Source organism: Ceratotherium simum, chromosome 17 (assembly GCF_057802395.1).
Source record: "Ceratotherium simum simum isolate JZ-2026a chromosome 17, ASM5780239v1, whole genome shotgun sequence".
In the NCBI taxonomy this organism is placed as follows: Eukaryota; Metazoa; Chordata; class Mammalia; order Perissodactyla; family Rhinocerotidae; genus Ceratotherium; species Ceratotherium simum.
Genome location: NC_141916.1, coordinates 23,215,972 through 23,235,932, shown reverse-complemented (window position 1 = coordinate 23,235,932; position 19,961 = coordinate 23,215,972). Strand labels below are relative to the sequence as shown.

At 37.2% G+C, this 19,961-nt stretch overlaps 1 protein-coding gene across 2 annotated transcripts in view; it reads left to right on the top strand.

Annotated features, from left to right (window-relative positions):
• The window catches only part of ANO6 (anoctamin 6), a 188,333-nt gene that overhangs the window by 124,813 nt on the left and 43,559 nt on the right, over window positions 1-19,961 (top strand). For both annotated transcript variants that reach the window (XM_004428921.3, XM_087442527.1), the window contains 3 exons: window positions 2,016-2,150; window positions 10,695-10,797; window positions 14,901-14,961. In XM_004428921.3, coding sequence (XP_004428978.1) covers window positions 2,016-2,150; window positions 10,695-10,797; window positions 14,901-14,961 — 299 coding nt within the window. The remainder of the gene's footprint in view (window positions 1-2,015; window positions 2,151-10,694; window positions 10,798-14,900; window positions 14,962-19,961) is intronic.

Here is a 19,961-nt window from a genome sequence, read left to right as displayed (position 1 = left end):
AAAATTATAATGTAACTAGGTTGAGAGGATGGAGGAATGGAGGTGTGGATGTGTAAATGAGACAGGAAGTTGAAAGGCAGTATAATCCTCATCTTCCAAAGTGGAAAGTCAGTAGGCGAGACATAAAACTGAAAAATCAATAAGCTACACTACAAGTATATTATTTAGAGATATGAAGGTAAACATTCCAAGAATAAGCTATAGGATTTGAAAGTCTCTGACATGGGTTGCTTCTGGGCAACAAGAAATGGGGGAGGTTGTGCGGGACCGGTCCTTTTTTTAATCAGTCTTCTAGAACTATTTGACTCTTTAACGAATGTATAGTTATAACTTTGATAAAAAATCAAAGCTGAATTTTTAAAAATTGGTGGTAAGAATTGGGATGTTTTTGGCAGAGAGAGAGAGTGATCAGAGAAGATCACATTTGAAGAGATCCTCATTATTCCTAGCCTTTCAGCAAGAACCAGGAGGTAGCCTTCTGTTTAAGATTCAAAAATTCTTTCTGACCACCTTGCCTACAATGTAACGGGGTACCTTTGGAAATAATGAACTGCCTGTCACAGTAAATATCCAAGCAAAGGCTGCCTGATCAGCTCTCTTAATGGAGCAGGATGTTTTTACTATCGGGGGGTGGGACTTTACTATTGGGGTAGGCAACTTCTAACACTCTTTCCAATTTTAAATGTGGCATTTCCAGGGTGGATGGTTTGATAAGAACATACAACAGAAAGTCGAACGGCAAAGAGTCGAAGACATTGTAAAGCCATTGGCCAGGCTTTTCTCTCCCAGGCACTATCCTGAGCCTTCCATTTGCCTGCTGTCCATAGCCAGATAACAACCCCCCAATCATGGGAAAATGGACACACTTTGTTTTTCCCGCCTCCTGTTGCATGTTGGTCTCATCCCTTCCTTTTCCCCATGGATGTGGCCTACACCGAGGCCTGTGACTATGGAGCTGGTCTCAGCAGCCCTGTGAGCACTGGTCCAGCCCAGGGATGTTCCTGTCTGAAGTCCCTCGGGTCTCCAGGTTGTTCTCAGAGCTAAGTCCCCACTAGGATAAGCCAAAGGAGCTTGCCCAGCTCCATACTGAGCCGGAAGTCTGATATAGGCCTAAGTGGGTTAGGATCATACAGGATCTAAGGAAATCTACGGGTTCTACCAACCAATGCTGAGCCAGAAGTGAATCCATCTAGGAAAGTATCAACAACAGCATAGTCACCTGAACAATCATCACCTTGCTTTCTCCTCCTCCCTAAGCCTTTTCTTTCTGCCTAGCTGTATTTTTGTCCCTTTCAGGAACAACCTGGCAGTGCTTCATGCCTTCCTTCTTCTAATCTTGCCTACCTGGCCTCTTTCATTTTACCCCAGAGCACACCACTGATCACTTTTTAAAACTTGGAAAAAATAGAAGTACCAGATACAAGGCATACAGGGCAGTGGATTCCTCAATTATATCCATCCTGCCCTCTCCCATTCTCACAGTGAGCTTTATAAATATTTTGGTCAGAGAGAGACATTCCACTACTAATTATTATTATCATCATCATCATCATCAGTCATTTTCTTGTTATTATTTGTGATTTACCTTATATTTGCTCCAAGGAAGTACCCTAGACAAACAAAAACAGGTAACTGTGAGCAGATTGTTCATATTCATTTGTTCATACATGTTAAGAATGATCTTTTGGAGAATGTGTCAAATGTGCTGATCTTTACAAAAAATGATGGTGATCCTCTGTTTGTTCCACATTCAGCATTTTCCCCTCCTTTGCTCTATTCTAATTTACTTTGCTTCAGCAGGCTAACCAGTGATCAGAACTTCTGTGATATGTAAAATACTTTTTGTTTCATAGTGGACTTTGGGGTCTGCTATGAAAATGAATATGTTTTAAGTGTGAAGTCAGAAGTTTAAGCTTAAAGCCTCCTTTATTTAAAGTCAGAAATTAATATTAGGATGAAGCTGCAGAGTGATTATTTGTGTCTATTTTCTAAAAATAACTTCTGTCTTTCTTCAGGAAATATTATGGAGAGAAGATTGGAATCTATTTTGCTTGGCTGGGTTATTACACTCAGATGCTTCTGCTGGCAGCAGTAGTTGGAGTGGCTTGCTTTCTCTATGGACTTATTCATCAAAATAACTGTACATGGAGGTAAGCTCTCTTTATTCCTGTTACCACGCTGAAAAGTTGATTAGACATAAAATTATTTTCAAGGTCTTAGACTGTTTTAGTAAAAGAAGACTCATCACGGAACACTTACTGCTTTGGATAGTATACCCCTTTTGTTCTGAGTATAATAACTAAGCGAAGTGGAAAAAATTTTTTCTTAGATAATGCAACCCAGCCTCTGACAAGAATATTACCCGTAGGAAACACTCCAGTATTTTAAGACAGTACTTTGTTTGCAAAAGAAGGGAGGTCTGAAGGGAGGATCGTCCTTGAACTTCTGGCCCCCAGAGGAATGTTGCACTCAGCCCTACAGATGGTGGGCCAACAGCAGCTCTGATTTCTTCAGGGTTTCAATGGCAAAACTGGTAAAATTGGTGTTTTTATGCTTTTAGAAATGACTTTGTAAAATATATTAAGAAATATATGTTTAAAAACTTAAGTAAACAGTACTTTTGTTTTGTTATACTTTTAAAAAATTAGCCCTTACAAAGATAGGGGAAAAATAAGTGATAAGAATTAGTTTGTGCTCGATGTTGGAATTCAAGTACTAGCTGCACTGTCGAAAAGGAAACACATGGGTGCCAGAGCACTGAATTTCACCATCCCTGTTTGGAATTGCGTCATTATCTTCTGCTTTTGGTGGTCTCCACTTCCAAAAGGGATGCAGCACTGAACCAGGCATTTTCTCTTGTAAATTTGGTCTCTGTCCAGGTGTAGCAGCCAGATCAAAATTTCTGGGCACCAGTGACGAGCTGGTAACCAAATTTTTCTAGCCCCAGGCATATCAGCCTGGCTCTGGAGGCAGGAAGCTTACATGGCAGCTTTGACGTATAGGCATAATTAGCCATTCTATTTAACAGAGGATTCTGAGTGTTTTGTACCCATTATGACTTCCTAGCTAGAAAGCTGCAGATGGTCTTTGAAGTACTCTACTCTTCACTGAAAAAGAGTTTAGGGCCAAAGGCCGAATGTTGATACCTTTTGTCTAAATTTGTCTTTGGCTTCTCTATTGTTTTGTATATCGTTCCAACCAAAAAAAGGCATTTCAAAAATACACTTTCAAAGTGCACGAGTAGCATTTTTATAAGGTTGCTTGCATGGTGGTTCTCATTATAATTCATTTTGTAAAATCACCATGACAGTCACACCACGTATTTCCTACACTATTCCACACAGATTAATCTACAGAAAACTGGGGGAGGGTCTTGGGGATATACTCCCTGTGCTCAAAATTATGTAGGCTTTAATTATTTAATTATTATATATTTTAAAAGCATTTAAAATATATGCATTTTAAATATTTTCAGTTAATTTTATTACCTACTGAGAAGATTCACGAGAATAGAAAATGTATTTAAGGTATAAGGAATAATGATCCATCACCCAGTTTAAGAAAAAGAACATACTGTTACCTGTGAAGCACTTTGCTCGATTGTATCCCTCACTTTCTGCTTTGGAAATAACAACGATACTAAATTTTGATTTTTATTATTCCTTTACATATACTGTATATTCTTTATCAATATAATATTGTATCCCTATAAAATATATTTCATTTTTTGTGCTTTTGAAAATATCTATGTGTAAATGGAGGATGCTATAGGTATTTCCTCTTCTATCAAATGCCTGTTTTTTAAAGCTTATGCCCAGCTTTAAAAATAACAACTTTATTGAGATGTAGTTCACGTACCATAAAATGCATCCTTTGAAAGTGTACAATTCAGTGGTTTTAAGTACATTTCCAAACTGTCTAATTTCAGAACATTTTCATCACCCCAAAAAGAAACCAGTACCCTTTAGAAGTCACTCCCTAACCCACCTTTCTTTAGCACCTGGCAACCACTGACCTACTTTCTGTCTCTATGGATTTGCCTATTCTGGACATTTCATGTAAGTGGAACCATACAGTGTGTGGTCTTTGTGACTGTCATCTTTCACTTAGTGTAATGTTTTCAAGGTTCATCCATGTTGTAGCATGTATCAGTATTTCATTCCTTTTTGTGGCCAAATAATATTCCGTTCTGTGAATATACCAAATTGTTTATCCATTCATCGGTTGACATTTGGGTTGTTTCCACATTTTGGCTATTATGAATAATTCTGCTATGAATATTCATGTACAAATTTTTGTGTGGACTCATGTTTTCAATTTTCTTGAGAATATACCAAAGAATGGAGTCACTGGGATATACAGTAACTCTATATTTAACATTTTGAGAAACTGCTGAGGTATTTTTCAAAGTGGCTACACCATTTTTACATTCCCATTAGCAATGTATGACAATTCCAGTTTCTCTACATCCTCATCAACACTTGTTTTTATAGGCGTTTGTAAAATATATATATATTAGCCGTCCTAGTGGGTATGAAGTGATATGTCCTTGTAGTTTTGATTTGTATTTTCCTAATGCCTACTGATGTTGAACGTCTTTTTGTGTGCTTATTTGCTGTTTGTATATCTTCTTTGGAGAAATGTCTATTCAAATCCTTTGCCTATTTTAATTGTGTTGTCTTTTTATTGTTGAGTTCTAAGTCTTCTGTATATACTCTGGATAAAAGTCCCTTATCAGATATATTGCAAATATTTTCTTCCATTCTGTGGATATCTTTTCATTTTCTTGATGGTTTCCTTTGAAGCACAAAAGTTTTTAATTTTAATGAAGTCCACTTTACCTAATTTTTTTCTTTTGTTGTTTGTGCTTTTGGTGTCATATCTTAGAAACCATTTGTAATCCAACGTCATTTTCTCAATGTTTATCTTCTAAAAGTTTCATAGTTTTATGTCTATGATTCATTTTAAGTTAGTTTTTGTAAATGGTATGAAGTAAGGGTTCACCTTTATTCTTTTCCAGGTATACGTCCAGGTGTCCCAGCACCATTTTTGAAAAGACTATTCTTTTCCTATTGGATTCTCTTGATACCCTTTTCAAAATCAATTGGCCATAAGTATAAGTGTTTGTTTATGGTCTCTGACTTCTTTTCCATTGATCTATATGTCTGTCCTTTATGCAAGTACCACACTATATTGATTACTGTAGCTTTGTAGTAAGTTTTGAAATTGGAAACTTTGAAACTTTGTTCTTTTTCAAAATTCTGTTGGCTATTCTGGATCCCTTGCATTTCCGTATTAATTTTAGAATCAGCTTGTGCATTTCTGCAAAAAAGCCAGCTGGGATTTTGATGGGAATTGCATTGAATCTGCATGTTAGTTTGAGGACTCTTGCATCTTAACAATATTAAGTCTTCCAATCCATGAACATGGAATGTCTTTCTATTATTTAGGTCGTCTTTAATTTCTATGAACAGTACTTTGTAGTTTTCAGTGTACAGGTTTCACACTTCTTTTCTCAAATTTATTCTAAGTATTTTATTCTTTTTGATGCTATGGTAAATGAAATTGTTTCCTTAATTTCGTTTTTGGATTATTCATTGCTAGAGTATGAATATATAATTGCTTTTTGTATTTTGATTTTGTGTCTTATAATCTTGCTGAACTGGTTTATTAACTCTAAATTTTTTTGCTGGATTCTTTAGGATTTTAATATACAATATCATATCCTCTGCAATAGAAATAGATTTACTTATTTCCTTCCAATCTGGAGGCCTTTTATTTATTTTCCTTGTCTTGTTGCGCTCACCAGAACCTCCAGTCCAATGTTGATCTTGGGAGGAAAGCATTCAGTCTTTCACCATTAAGTATGATGTTTGCTATGGGTTTTTCATAGATGCTCTTTATCAGATTGAAAAATTTCTCTTCTATTCCTAGTTTTTGCCCATTTTTCTGTTAATATGGCGTATTACATGATTTGATTTTTGTATGTTGGACTGTCCTTGGATTTCTAGATACCTCCCGCTTGATAATGATCCTCTTTATATGTTACTGAATTTGATTTGCTAGTATTTTGTTGAGAATTTTTGCATTTATATTCATAAGAGACATTGGTCTGTAGTTTTCTTGTGATATCTTTGGTATCAGTGTAATACCGGTCTCATAGAATGAATTGAGAGTTGTTCCCTCCTCTTTATTTTTAGAAGAGTTTGTGAAGCATTGGTCGTCTTCTTTAAATCGTTGATAGAATTCACCAGGGAAGCCATCTGGTCCTAGGAATTTCTTTATGGGAAGTTTTTGATTACGAATTCAGTCTCTTTACTTATTATAGGTCTGTTCGGGTTTTCTATTTCTTCTTAAGTCAGCTTCAGTCCTTTATATCTTTCTAGGAATTTATCCATTTCATCTAGATTATCTAATTTGTTGGCATATAATTATTCATAGTGTCCCCTTATAATCCTTTTTATTTTTGTAAGGTCAGTAGTAATATCCCTCCTTTTATTTCTGATTTTAGTAAATTGAATCTTCTCTTTTTTTCTTGATTAGTCTAGCTAAAGATTTATCAATTTTGTGGATTTTTTTAAAGAACTTTTTGCTTTGTTGATTTTTTTGTTATTTTTCTGTTTTCTATTTTATTTATTTCTGCCTTTTGCCTTTTGATTGGACTGTTTAGTTCATTTACATTTAATGTAATCTCTGATAAGTTTGGAGTTACATCTGCCATTTTTCTCTATGTCTTTTTTTCCTGTTCCTCTATTACTACATTTTTTGGTGTAAAATACATATTTTCTAGTATATCTTTTAATTGGTTGCTTCTTTTACTCTAGTTTTTTGAGTTATTTTTCTTAAGTGGTTGCCCTGAAGATTATATATAACATCTTATTTTAAAACAATCTAGTTCAGATTAATGCCAACTTAATTTCAATAGTATACAAAAACTTTGCTTTGGTGTAAGTCTGTTCCCTCTCCCCCCTGCCCTTTGTGCTGTTATTGTCATGCAAATTTCATCTTTATGCAGTAAAGCCCACAAACACATTTTTATAATTATTATTTTATGCAGTTGTTTTACATCAGATAGGAAAAGAAAATAATTACATGCAAAAATATATTTACACTGTCTTTTATATTTACCCGTATAGTTACCTCTGCCAGTGCTCTTTATGTCTTCGGGTGGGTTTGAGTTACTGTCTAATGTCCTTTAATTTAAGCCTGAAGGAATCTTCTTAGTATTTCTTGTAGGATAGGTCTGCTAGCAACTGATTCTTTCAGATTATATTTATCTAGGAATGTCTTAATTTCTCCTTCATTTTTTATGAGTAGTTTTGCTGGATATAGAATACTTGGTTGACAGTCTTTTCCTTTCAGCACTTGGACTGTATTGTCCCACTGCCTTCTGGCCTCCATAGTTTTTGATGAGAAGTCGGCTGTTAATCTTACTGAAGAGCCTTTGTATGTTTTGAGTCACTTTTCCTTTTCTGCTGTCAAGATTCTCTCTATGTCCTTGTCTTTTGATGCTTTGAGTATGATGTGCCTGTGTTTAGATATCTTTGAGTTTATCCTGCTTGGAGTTTTCTTGGATATACAAATTAATGTTTTCATCAAATTTGGGAAGTTTTCAGCCATTGTTTCTTCAAATATTCTTTCTGCCCCTTTCTTTCTCTCCTGTCCTTCTGGACTCCTATTATATGTATATTGGTATTGTTAATGATGTCTCACCAGTCTTTGAGGCTGTGTTCACTTTTCATTACTTTTTCTTTCTGTTTTTCAAACTGGATAATCTCAATTGACCTAGTTTTAAGTTAGCTGATTTTTTCTTCTGCCAGTTCATATCTGCAGAGGAGCCCCTCTGGTGAATTTTTCATTTTAGTTATTATACTTTTCATCTCTAGAATTTCCACTTGGTTCTTTCTAATTTTTTTCTATCTCCTTATTGATATTCTGTATATGGTAAGGTGTTGTTCACATACTTTAATTCTTTAGACATGGTTCCTTTTAGTTCTTTAAACATATGTATAATTGCTTATTTAAGTCTTTGTTGTCTAGGAAGTCCAACATCTGAGTGTCCTCAGGGACGGTTTCTACTGAATGCCTCTGTTCCTTGTGTCATGGCCACACTTTTCTGTTTCTTTGAGTACCTTGTAATTTTCTGTTGAAAACTGGGCATTTAAAATATTATAATGTGTCAGACCTGGAAATCAGATTTTCCTCCTCTTCAGGGTTTGTTGTTGTTTCTATTTGTTGTTGTCATTGCTGCTGCTGCTGCTGTTCATTTAAGTTACTTTCCTGAGCTAATTCTCTAAAGTCTGTTTTCTTTATTGCGTGTGGCCATTGAAGTCTGTGTTCAATAAGCTTAATTGTCAGCTGATTGGACAGTGATTTCTTTATATGCCTGGAGCCAGTCATTCTTTGTGCTTTTGCCAAGTGGCTCTGTGTTTGTGTGTTGGGAAATGCCTTCAACACTCCAGCAGGCCATTTGCAGCTCTTCCCTATTCTTTACTTTTTGCTTATGCAGAACCTCGAGGTCAGCCAGAGGTGAGGAATTAAAGTTTTCTCAGGTCTTTCCTGGCCGTGTGTACTGTCCCATGCATGCACTTGGCCTTCTACAATCCTAGGAATATATTGGAGCTTTTTAAAGCCCCCTATGGACATCTCATTCCCCAATTTTTCCTTTTGAGTTTTTTGGTCAGTGTCTTGTTAGCCCCTACTGGTATCACTGCCTCAGGTGGTTGCAGTGTGTTTTGAGAGGTTCGGGGGATTCGACTGGAGACGTAAAAGAAACTTGCCACTCCAAACAAATGGACTGAAGGTATATTTTATTATATAGAGGAGAGTAAAGGCAAGAAGTCTGCAAACAGATCCGAATAGGTCAAATAATGAGAGGGAAAAACATCAGATTGATTGGAAAGGGAAACACCAAATCGACTGAGATAGCAGCAGATTCAAATAGATCATATAATAAGAGGGAAAAACATCAGATCAATCAGAAGTGACTGCTAGGCTACCACGGTTGTGAGGCTGTTGGTTGTTAAGGCTACCATGAGGCTGAAGATGTGAGGATGGGGCTAGGTCAAGTTGAAATGCCACAAAGCTCACTATTATTAGCCATTTTGCCTCAAATAGACACTCGTCAGATTGCTGTAAGTCTTTGTTTAATTTCCAGAGTTCTGTGGAGGTTAATTTTGACAAATGTTGCCGGTGTTCTTACTGCTTTCATAGAAGAGCAGATTTTCCAAGATCTTTGCTCAGATATTCTAAAAGTGCTTCCCATGCCCATTTGTTTTTAACTGACTTATTTGCAAGCCCAGCTAATTACACAACTCCAGTCCTATTCACATAAGAGTCCCTCTGAATGGCTTCTTCTAGAGGGAGCAGTGTGCAGCCTATTCTTAGTTTGTTGTCATTTTCTTGCTAATTTGTAGGAGTTCCTTAAATACTCTGGTGAATAGTCCTTTGTCATTTTTATGTGTTGCAAAACTTCTACCAGTTTGTAGCTAATTCTTTTTTTCCTCCCTTTATGGTGTATATTTTAATGAAGTTCTCACTTTTAAAAGATTTGAATGTATTGATATTTTCCTTTATGATTTATGCCTTTTGGTTTTTCATTTATGGAATTTCTCCTTACTGCAAGGTTATCTGGATATTTTCCTATTTTTTTGTAATAAGTTGGTACTGTTGCATTCTCATTTTCCACCTGGAATTGATTTGTATATGATAGGCTTTAGGGGTTTGATTTCATATTTTTCCGTATGGATATTCTATTGCAGCAGCCCTGTTTATTGAAATGTCACTTCTCACCTTACTGATTTGCTGGGCCAGCCCTGTCATAAGTCACTTTTTGTACATGCATAGGTCTCTTTCTAAACTCTTTATTTTGTTCTCTTGGTCAGTTTTTCTTAACCTATGCCAATAGCACCCTGTTCTTTAGGAGTGTCTTGTCTGTTCTGAGCCCTTTGTTCTTATTGAATTCGCAGCTTAAATGGGGGAGAAATGACATCTTTAAATAGATTCTTCCGAATTATGAACATGATGATGTATCCATTTATATAGGGCTTCTTCTCTCTTTCAGAACAGTTTTATAATTTTCTCCGTATAAATCTCTTATACATCTTGATTCAGATTTATTCTTGGGTTCTTTATATTTTTTAAGCTATTGAAAAATGGTATTTTTTAAACTAATTCTTAATTGTTGCAGATCTATAGGAGCACGATTCCTTATTGTGACTCTATGTATATTTTGTATACTGATTTTGTGTCCAGCAAACTTACTAAAGTCACTTATTCTCATGATTTATCTGTAGGTTCTATTAAGTCATCTATATAGACAATCTTATCTGTTAGTAATAGCATTTTCTTTCTTTCTCGCCAATCCTCCTATCTTTGTTTTTCTTGACTCGCCCATGCTGTAAGGACCTCCAGTGAAAAGCATAGGTGATAGCGGGATCCATCATTTTGTTTCTGATCTAAAGGAAATACTTTCAGCATTTTACCTTTAAGTATAATGTTTTTTATGGGTTTTATGTAGCAAGGCTTTATCAGGTTAGTGAAGTTCGTTTCCATTCCTAGTTTTATAAGAATTTAGTCGAGTTTAGTTTTGTTTTCTTATCATGAGTGGATGTTGGATTTTATCATGCTGCTAGAAAGGAAGTCCTGTTCATTAAAATTTTTTAAATTAAATTTTATTTTTCTCTTTTCTTTAGCAATGAAATTTGTTACGGTATTGGCGCTGAGATCATAATGTGTCCTCAATGTGATCGGCTTTGTCCGTTCTGGAGACTGAATACTACTTGTGCATCCTCAAAGGTAATTTTTGTTGTTCCAAATGTTGACAAGTAATGAAAGATTTTTTTTCTTCTAAAAATTTTAGTACAACGTAGAAATTATATTTTTTTCTCTGAGGAATTCAGAAAGGTAATTTTCCACTAAACCTTCATTCTAAAAGGTAGATATGGAATGCGTGTGTTTAATTCTCTTTTACAAATAATAAATTGAGATTAAAGCCTTATCTAAAATTTCCTGAAGGGTCAGTGAGGAGCTGTGGAATTGAAACTATTTGAGTATTTCAAGTAATCAAAGCAGAAATCTCAAACCCGGCTTATCTCCTGAATACTATTTAATAGGTTTACTATTACAAGTATTTTCCTTAATTCAAGTGAGTGGAAACCTGAAATTTGTACTTGTGTTTTCCCACTTTTAAAGTGTGCTGAAACTATGCTTGGATTTTTAAGGACTTTGCTGGTCAGATTTAGACTGTATCTATAAATATGCATAAGAAAGGTTTTGTATATCAATGATAACAGATACTTTGTCTCAAAACATTCCCACAAATCACATCTGGTTCCCCTTATATATGCAGATGGTCTTGAGCTATATGACTTCTTAAAATCCAGGAGATTTAGGACAAGCATTGAGACTGGAGGGAGCTTACTGAAAGGCATGTCAGAAACTCTAGACAGGAAGAAAGATAGTCAGCTTGCTTCACAGAATTTTCCTGACAACTTTGACATATTATTCTCCCTTGTCTTGATCTTTTCTCTGTCCCCTTGTTTTGCCATGAAAGTTTAGGAATCTTTATACGACCTCAGAATATTCTGATCTACTCCACGTAAGTCTTATTCTAAGTGAATACATTGCTATTATAGTGAGATCACTTTATATTTTATAATTTGCAAAGTTCTTGTACTTATCACTTTTGACACACAAAACAACCCTGTGAGATAGGCAGAACAGGTATAATCTCCATTTTACAGATTAAAACACTGAGGATCTGAGAGATTAAATGATTTCCTCAAGGTCACCCACCTAGTAGCTGACAAAGCCAGAAATTGACAGCAAATCTGCATTTCTTGCCGCTACTGTGTTCTCAGCAGCTGACAGTAATATCAGGCACATGACTCACAAGTTGAGCTGTATGTTTGAAAAATTATTCCACCACTTAAGATGATTACAGGGTATTGTCAACACATGGATTTTTACACTTAATTTATGAATTAAAATAGATTTCATTGCCCCACCCCCCAAAACCAACACAAATTCTAGACTATAAATATCTGTCGTAGATTACACAGAGTAACAGACTTGAAGCTAATAAGAGGGTAGCTGCCTTCCAGTGATGTTGCCTCATAAAGATCACTAGTCAGTGCGTATCCTCAGGCACTGGATTTAAAGCAAATGCCGGCAATAATACCGGAAGCAAATTGTGCCCCACAAAGTACAATTGGGAATTCTATTTTCCTTAAGAAATTCTCTCTTTTACACCCTCTGCCCTCATCTCTTCTTTCATTTCTTCTGCTCCACCCACCCAGCCTTCAGCACGTGACTCTCAAATATGTCCCTGTGGACATTTTTTTTCATTGTTTTGGAAAAAGTGAATCTTTCGTTGTATTCCAGTTTCCTGAAGGATCCCCTGAGTCTTGTCAGAGTGATTTACAAAGGAAGGAAGCATATACAAGAATATGAGTAAAAGAATGAAATGAAAAAATTAAGTTAAAAAAAGGAGAAAAAGAGAGCACCTTTTCATGCTTTTCTGTTTGTTGGTTAATTCGGTCATTTCTTCATTCATACATTTATTTATGTATTCATTTCTACCTCTTTCTTTTGGAAAGAGATGGAATATTCACTAACTGACGTGTATGCTAAAAGATAACAAATTAGAAATAGAAATATAAAATCAGGATCAAGGAAATGAAGAAACAGTTATGGGAATAATCAGGATTAATATTGTTTTTGTGATTGAGCATTAAATAGGGTTCTTAGCTTTTTGGCTGGCAAGATAAAAGGGAAACATGGTAAGTTATAATATTTTGTTCTTAAAAATACAGTTAAAAATTTTGATTTTTTTCCTTTGCTGGGAGAAAGCCTAGCATAACAAATGGTCACTTTTCTAGATACTAACTGGTTCCTCTGCTTAAAATCGTCCTGTCTGCATATGCAGCTCTCTTTTCTTTTCTGCTCCATGTGACTAAAGCAGTATGTTGACTTGGGGCTGCTCTTAACACAGTTGTCTTTCCCTCTCTGTGCTGTCCTGCCAAGCAAGCAAGCTAAGCTAAGCTTCGGATCAAGAAAGCCCCTTGCTTACCTTCTCCCTACTTCCTGCTTACATGTCGCTCTTGGGGCATGTAGAACAGAGAGGCCAGCCCTCTTATTCTTTCTCTTGGAGCCTTGATTCTTCCACATGTAACAAAAATGGTAACTTCCTCCAAGCCCCCATCTCCCTTCGTAGGAGTGCAAGGCACATCCCTCTTCTTGAGCTAGGCAGCTGCGGAGATCTTGGCATTACTAGTAAACCTGCTTTTTCTTGCTACTCCTGTTTTTGCCTCGAGCACTGACAGATGTGCTTCTAGTGGCTTTTTCTCAGCATAGTGGGGTGAAGAATTCACAAATAGGATTTTTTCTTTCTGGAGTGGGTGGGCAGAGGTATCAGGGCAAGTAGGGAGGTATCAGATAGAGGAAGGCTTGCACTGAGTCCTGAGAGAGGAGTAACATTGGGCAGAATCTTCAATAATCCCATTATAACATGCAAAACTATTTTTCGTAGGACTTTTCTGATGATAATGGTCAGTAAGGGGTAAGGCATAACATTAAAAGAGAAGTTTGAGAAGATGGTTCTGTGAGAGTCAAAGCTAAGAGATTTGAAATATATGGTCCATGGAATCCCAGGACTAGAGGAGTTAGGTGGAGAGCGTTGTTGCCCAGAGCTGTTGCTCATTGATTCTGTCTTGAGCTGGATTATTGAGAGGAATACTTGGATGACAGTTTGGGATTGTGCTTTCTAATCAGGGTCTATATGGATGATTGAGGGGCTTCTATATGCTTTGGAAAACAGATATATGAGAAGATGGTTAGGAGGATATTCTTTTATGCAAATATGTAACTAATATTTTTATGTAGATGAAAGTTTACCTGCTTTACATCAGTATAAAGGGCAACCCAAAAAGTTACCTAAAACAAAGTAGAGTTTTCCTTAGAAGCAGCTTGGAATTTTCTTTAACATTTGAAAACTTTGCTTTTTTTTTTTTTTTTTTTTTTACCGATAGCTTCTTTTTCTACTCTGTCTTCTTTACTTTTCATATGATCTATCATAAAGTTGATATTATATATATCTTCCACTTTTTCCATTAACTTTATGGATTTTTTTTAGGAGATGTTAAAATGCTCACTAATGAAAAAGTAGTAACTAATTGAAAGATTTTCCAGGAATTCATAGAGGGAGATAGACTATGTATATACTAGCAAAAAGATGAAACTTAGCAGAACTAGTGAATAGAGGCTTCTTTGCACAGGTATGTCATTTATTCATTCGCGGTCGTTGTACCCATTGTAATGTCTGCAGAAGCACCTGTGCATCCTTATTCTGATGGAGGCCTCTGTCAGTGAAGGTAGAAAAGCCATCATTGAGTTTGAGGGAACAAAGCTCTCCTGGGGGAGAGCCATGTCAGAATGAACCCCAGCTTTGTACTTCTCTTAACAAGAACAGTTAGAATTCAAGAACTTACTCTCTGACCTGGGTGGGATGATGATAAGATGCAAATCATAAATCTAAAAGTTGTTTGGAGTTCATTGTATTCATAGGGCCATACTACTTCCTCAATTCATTATGACAGTTCATAAAAAGAGGCTATTATTCAAAAGCATGACAGAGGCTTTAAACAAAATGGAATCTTAGAAGCTATGCCTATTTCTTTATCACGGTCTCGAAAGATTCCATTGGAAAATGCATTCTGTTAAATACAGCAAAGGCTGTTTGCTTTCAAAAGCATGAGAAATCCCATCTGTAAGTATGTAGTAGATATGGTGATTGTGAAACTAGGTATCAGCTTTAAAAAGAAATTCAGACTGTAGAATACACAAAGCATTGCATAAGTGGAGAACAGGATTCATGTGTATGTCATTATTATATTTTCCAGATATTGTGCATCTTTGACAGTTTTGGAACTCTAGTCTTTGCAGTATTTATGGGGGTATGGGGTAAGTTATTTTCATTTTTTTCAGTTTACTTTTGCCTCTTAACATAAAAAAAAAAAACCCTAAGATCATTCAAGCACCCAATTTAATGACAGTTTACAGTTTTATATAGGCTGTCACTTTTGAACTTGGGTTGCCCAAGTGTCAGCTCCCCTGGAACTCCATTTATAACTCTTAAGGCCATTGTATCAGTTACTATGTCAAAAACCACCTCAAAATGTAGTGGCTTAAAACGCACGTTTATTGCTTCTTATGATTCTCTGCGTCAACTGGGAGGTTCTTCGGGCACGGGCTGGCTCCGCTGGTCCCTGTAGTTAGCTAGCAGCTCCATTGGCGTCGATGCTCTGGCAGTCGCCAGGCTGGTTTGGTCTGTGGGGCCCAGCTGGGCCAGCTTGTCTTGCTCCGCATGGTCTCATCCTCCAGTGGGCTGGCCCAGGATTCTTCAGATGGTGCTTTTAGGATTCCAAAGAGAAGCAAGAGAGGACATCAGTGTTGATGGTTGCATCAAGTTTGCAGATATCTCATCAGCCAAAGCAAGTTATGGCTAAGCCCACAACGGTGTGAAGAGGTGGGAGGACTACCCCAGGGCTTGGATGCAGGGAGGCGTGAGTCACTGGGAGCCCTTATTGTAGCAATCCCCACAACTGTGATTCACCTGACTTGTATGAGGTTAGGGTTCAGAGGAAGCAGCAACACAGGGATTACAGGTAAGTTTTCTTTTCTATACACCTCGATATCAGTGCATATTTAATAAGTATGTGCTACTCTTATAATAATTCTATTTAATAAGTAGAACAGATATAATCCTGAAGAATATAATTTGCATATAGAAGGTTTAATACTGTATTTATACTATTTACTTTGAACAGCATCATTAATGTAATGAGACAATTATTTTCTTTAAATGCAGACTTTTAAATGTTTAATTGATGTAAATATTCTACCACAGAAGAAAAAAATTACCATTTTCAAAGATAAACACATTTCCAATTTCATTGCGTAAATCAAGGGGAGATAGAGTTCAGGTTTTAGATAGGTGGGGGAAGAAACAACCAGGTCTCTTATTTTGAGACGACAATACATCAATACACGGGACTCACAGAAACAGTTGTTTACAGGTGTCCTTGGTAGTATTTCTCTTTGCAGAGGTGGTGCCTATGAAAGGTCACCAAATGCATCACAGAACAGACAGTCCAATTATTAGACGTGTTAGTTGCCAGACCTGGATAAAGTGAACTGTAAGATGGCCATACTTATCTAAAAATTACATTGTCATTCAGACATTTAGCATGTTTGGGCTGAAGATCAAACACTGACCAATATTTGACACATAGAAGAATAAGGATCAAATTCATGTATTAAGTTCTTCTGTACTCCTCCATTGTAAAATACATTTTTTTTTCCAGCAAGAGCATAGGTGCTGAACACGTGGGTGGTGAGCACCTTTAACTACTGTCTCTTAACCTTAGCCTCAGCGCTGATTAATAATCTATAAAATTCTAACGCATCTATTAAACTGCATATACTAATGGATGCTGATAGCCCTAATTAAAAAAGACATTCTAAATGAAGCAAAAATACATACTAATTTTGACACTGGAAAAACAAACCTCAAATTCCTAGCTCTCTTTGCTTTCTGTGATCATTAACTACACCCTGTTTATAGAACTGACTTAAGCCTTTTGAGCTGCTGATTTTATTTCATCAGATTTTAGAATGCAGAACACACTTCAGCACTGCTTGTCGCACCATATGTGTATCTTTAAGGATATGTATGATGAAGTCTTTAAGTGTCTTATATTGCTTTTCTTGTTACCTCTGCCTAATGAGAACTACTGCTGTGAACCTCTTTATAGAAAGTCTGAAATTGCAAAATTGAAGAGACAGGAGGATCATTGAAGTTTTTCATATCACCATCATCATATTCCTGTAGCTTCTCTTGTGTGTTCAGATGTATGTGGCACTTAGAGTATTTTTCTGCTCCCTAGGAATTATAAAAGTTAAGGGTAGAAAACCTTTTATAATAAATGTAGTGCAAATCATGTACTTACTTGAAAAACGTCCATCCACCCTTTTAGGCCAAGCCAGCCCACCCATTCATACCGACTCACAGAGTCCTAAATAGCAACCCCTGGTTGAAGTAAAGGTTCTGAACATATCCTCCTCTCCTCAGTCCTTGTTACTTCTTAGCTACTTCTATCTGATTCTCCTTGGCTCCAGGCTCTTGGCTGCATGATTACAATTTTTAATTTTGGCCTTTGAGTTCTAGGCTGGGCCTAGTGGTTTCCAGAAAAACACCAGACACCTGGCTCATAAGAGTAGGAGAGGGTGAATCAGGAAGCCTGACTAGCTGCACTTGGAGATTAGGAAATGGCTGTTGCAATTGTTCATTCCAGATCTCTGCTGTGCCTCCTGGGTCCACACCAGCAAATAATGCAGCTCCTATAGCCACCTCTGCCTCCATTCAACTTGGTTTCTGATTTAAGTGACACACAAATGCATTTGGTGGGCATTTTTTTAAATCATATCTGGAAGCCTAGCTGCAAGAGAGTCTGAAAAATGTAGTTTTTGACCTTTTAGTCTTTCATTGAGAAAGTTGGAATAAAGGCTGAGCAAACTCATCTACCTTATCTACCTCTGTGAGTGACGAGGTCTCTATAATTTCAAGGCCCAATAAAAGGTCCCAGCCCTTCAGCAGGGAACTCTTATAGCAACCAGAACACTCCCACAATGTACCTCTTGTCCTTAGATGTTGCTGGATATAACCACCAGCACTTTACTTATCTGATCACCTTTTGTGTACAGTCATGCATCGCTGAATGATGGGGATACGTTCTGAGAAATGCATCGTTAGGCAATTTCACTGTTGGGCAAACATCATAGAGTGTACTTACACAAACCTAGATGGTATAGCCTTCTACACACCTAGGCTATATGGTACTAATCTTACGTGACCACAGTTGTGTACACAGTCTGTCATTGAAACGTCATTATGTGGCGCATGACTGTATATAGGCCTCTTCTTCATCTGATGCATACTTTCTCTAAACGTAATAATATCATGATTAAAAGGACAAGCTGCTCTTGATTCCCAGGTCCTAGGCAGCCTTCCCTCTTCTCTCATTATATGTTATGTAAGAGTCCTAACTGTGTCCCTCTAATCAACAAGAGCTTCGTGGTGTGTGGTTTGCCAGAGAATGTAAGTACAGTGCACCCCACTGGAGCTCTACCAGTGGTTTCTTTACGGAGAGAGAGCATAAAATACAGAACAGGAAATTCCTGTCCAACATTCATACACAGTCACCCCAGGTCCTGGTGCTCAATCTGGGACACACATCAATGTGAGTCAGCAGTGACCTAGCCCAGGAGTGTTCCAAAACAGTGGGTGGTTATACTAAGCTACCAATGTCTTCCATGGACCCTGCAAAGTCCTTGGCTGTGTGAAATGAGGAACTAAGAAACTCCCCCTCATTCCTGCAACTCCCAGGGTTTTCACCTTCAAGGTTGAAGGTTTGCTTACAACTCATTATTTTTCATCAGGTCATTTCTTGCTTGCATGGCAGTCCTATGACTTCCTCGGCAGAACTGCTCTTGAAGTTCAGGATTTGGTAGACAGTAAAGTTCAGGATTTTACCCCTTATGTAAAAGGATAAAAAGGAGGAAGGGGAAGGGTATCCACTTGTTCTTCCCTTATAACACTGGTTATAATTGCTTATGTTGCTTTTTGTGAGAAAAGTAAATTTATTTTCATAAATCGTCTCCTGTTGATACTATTACTAGATAGATACTGAGTAAATAAATATCTATTATCCTTCCATTTTAAAGATGAGGAAAATGACACAGAGAGATTAAGCAAATTACCCAAGGCCCCAAAGACAGAAAGTGACAAGCATGAATAAGAGCTCTGCAAATAATTTGGTTGTCATCAAGCCTTTAGATCATTGACAAAATGCAGTGTATGTTAATAAAGTTGTAGCAAGCTTTTAGAAAGATGCAGAAATATTTATTTTGATTGATATAATTGCACTCTTTTGTCTGGGGCTCTGAAAGATAGGAATGGGTTAGAAAATGTTGGTTTTGCCTCACCTGACACAGGTATAAACCCTTCTTTCTGTAACAGGAATAAGTGAGCACCAGGCTTCCAGCCTCATTTTAACAGGCTTGGGAGAGAAGTCCTGGTTCCTTCATTTCTACCTGCCTGTAGGTGCCAAAATGCACAGGACTTTGATGTCCTTCATCACAATGTTTGAAGATGTAAATTCATGAATGTAAGCTGCTTTTCTTATAGAATGAAAAGTAACTTTACTTTGTAGAGAAGGTAACTGAGGATTTTCTCCATTGAAAATCAGTAAAAGAATTTCAAAAACATCTGTATTTCTAATATTTAGATTAAAATTGCAAAATTTAGAGGGATTATGGGAACACAAGAAGATATCTAGAGTGGCTTCAGGGAGATTTGTCCAGGCTGCTGGGCTCATAAAGAGGCCATACTGGGCCAGACACCCCATCCCATCCATAATCCCTTTCCTGAGGTTGGGAAGGGCCAGACTTTCCCCTGGTGTGTGGTCCTGGTGCTTCGAATGAATTGTGAGGTGAAGAGACCACACATGATGATTCTTTCAGTCTGTCTACCCTGAACTCCTCCCAGCAGTCAAGGAGCTAGCACTATCACAACCTCACCAGTAAACTGTCACATCCTCCATGGATTATCTTCATCTCATGTTATCCGGGCCCAAGTGGACTGGAGTAGCAGAGTGGTGGAAAATGGGCGGTCATGCACAGAGAGGAGCAGCTGGAGTCAGCTGGGCCCTGTGAGTGGATGCGACCATGCTTCAGGGGGCCCGGGTGGTGGGGGTCCTCCAGTTCATTCATTCAGCTAATGTTTATTCAGTGCCTGCTGTGTGCTAACGTTTTAGCTGTGAACGAAACAACATCCCCACCCTCGTGAAGGTGGCATTCTAGTGAGCCTGATAAAAAATAAACACAGAAGCAAATATAGGTCA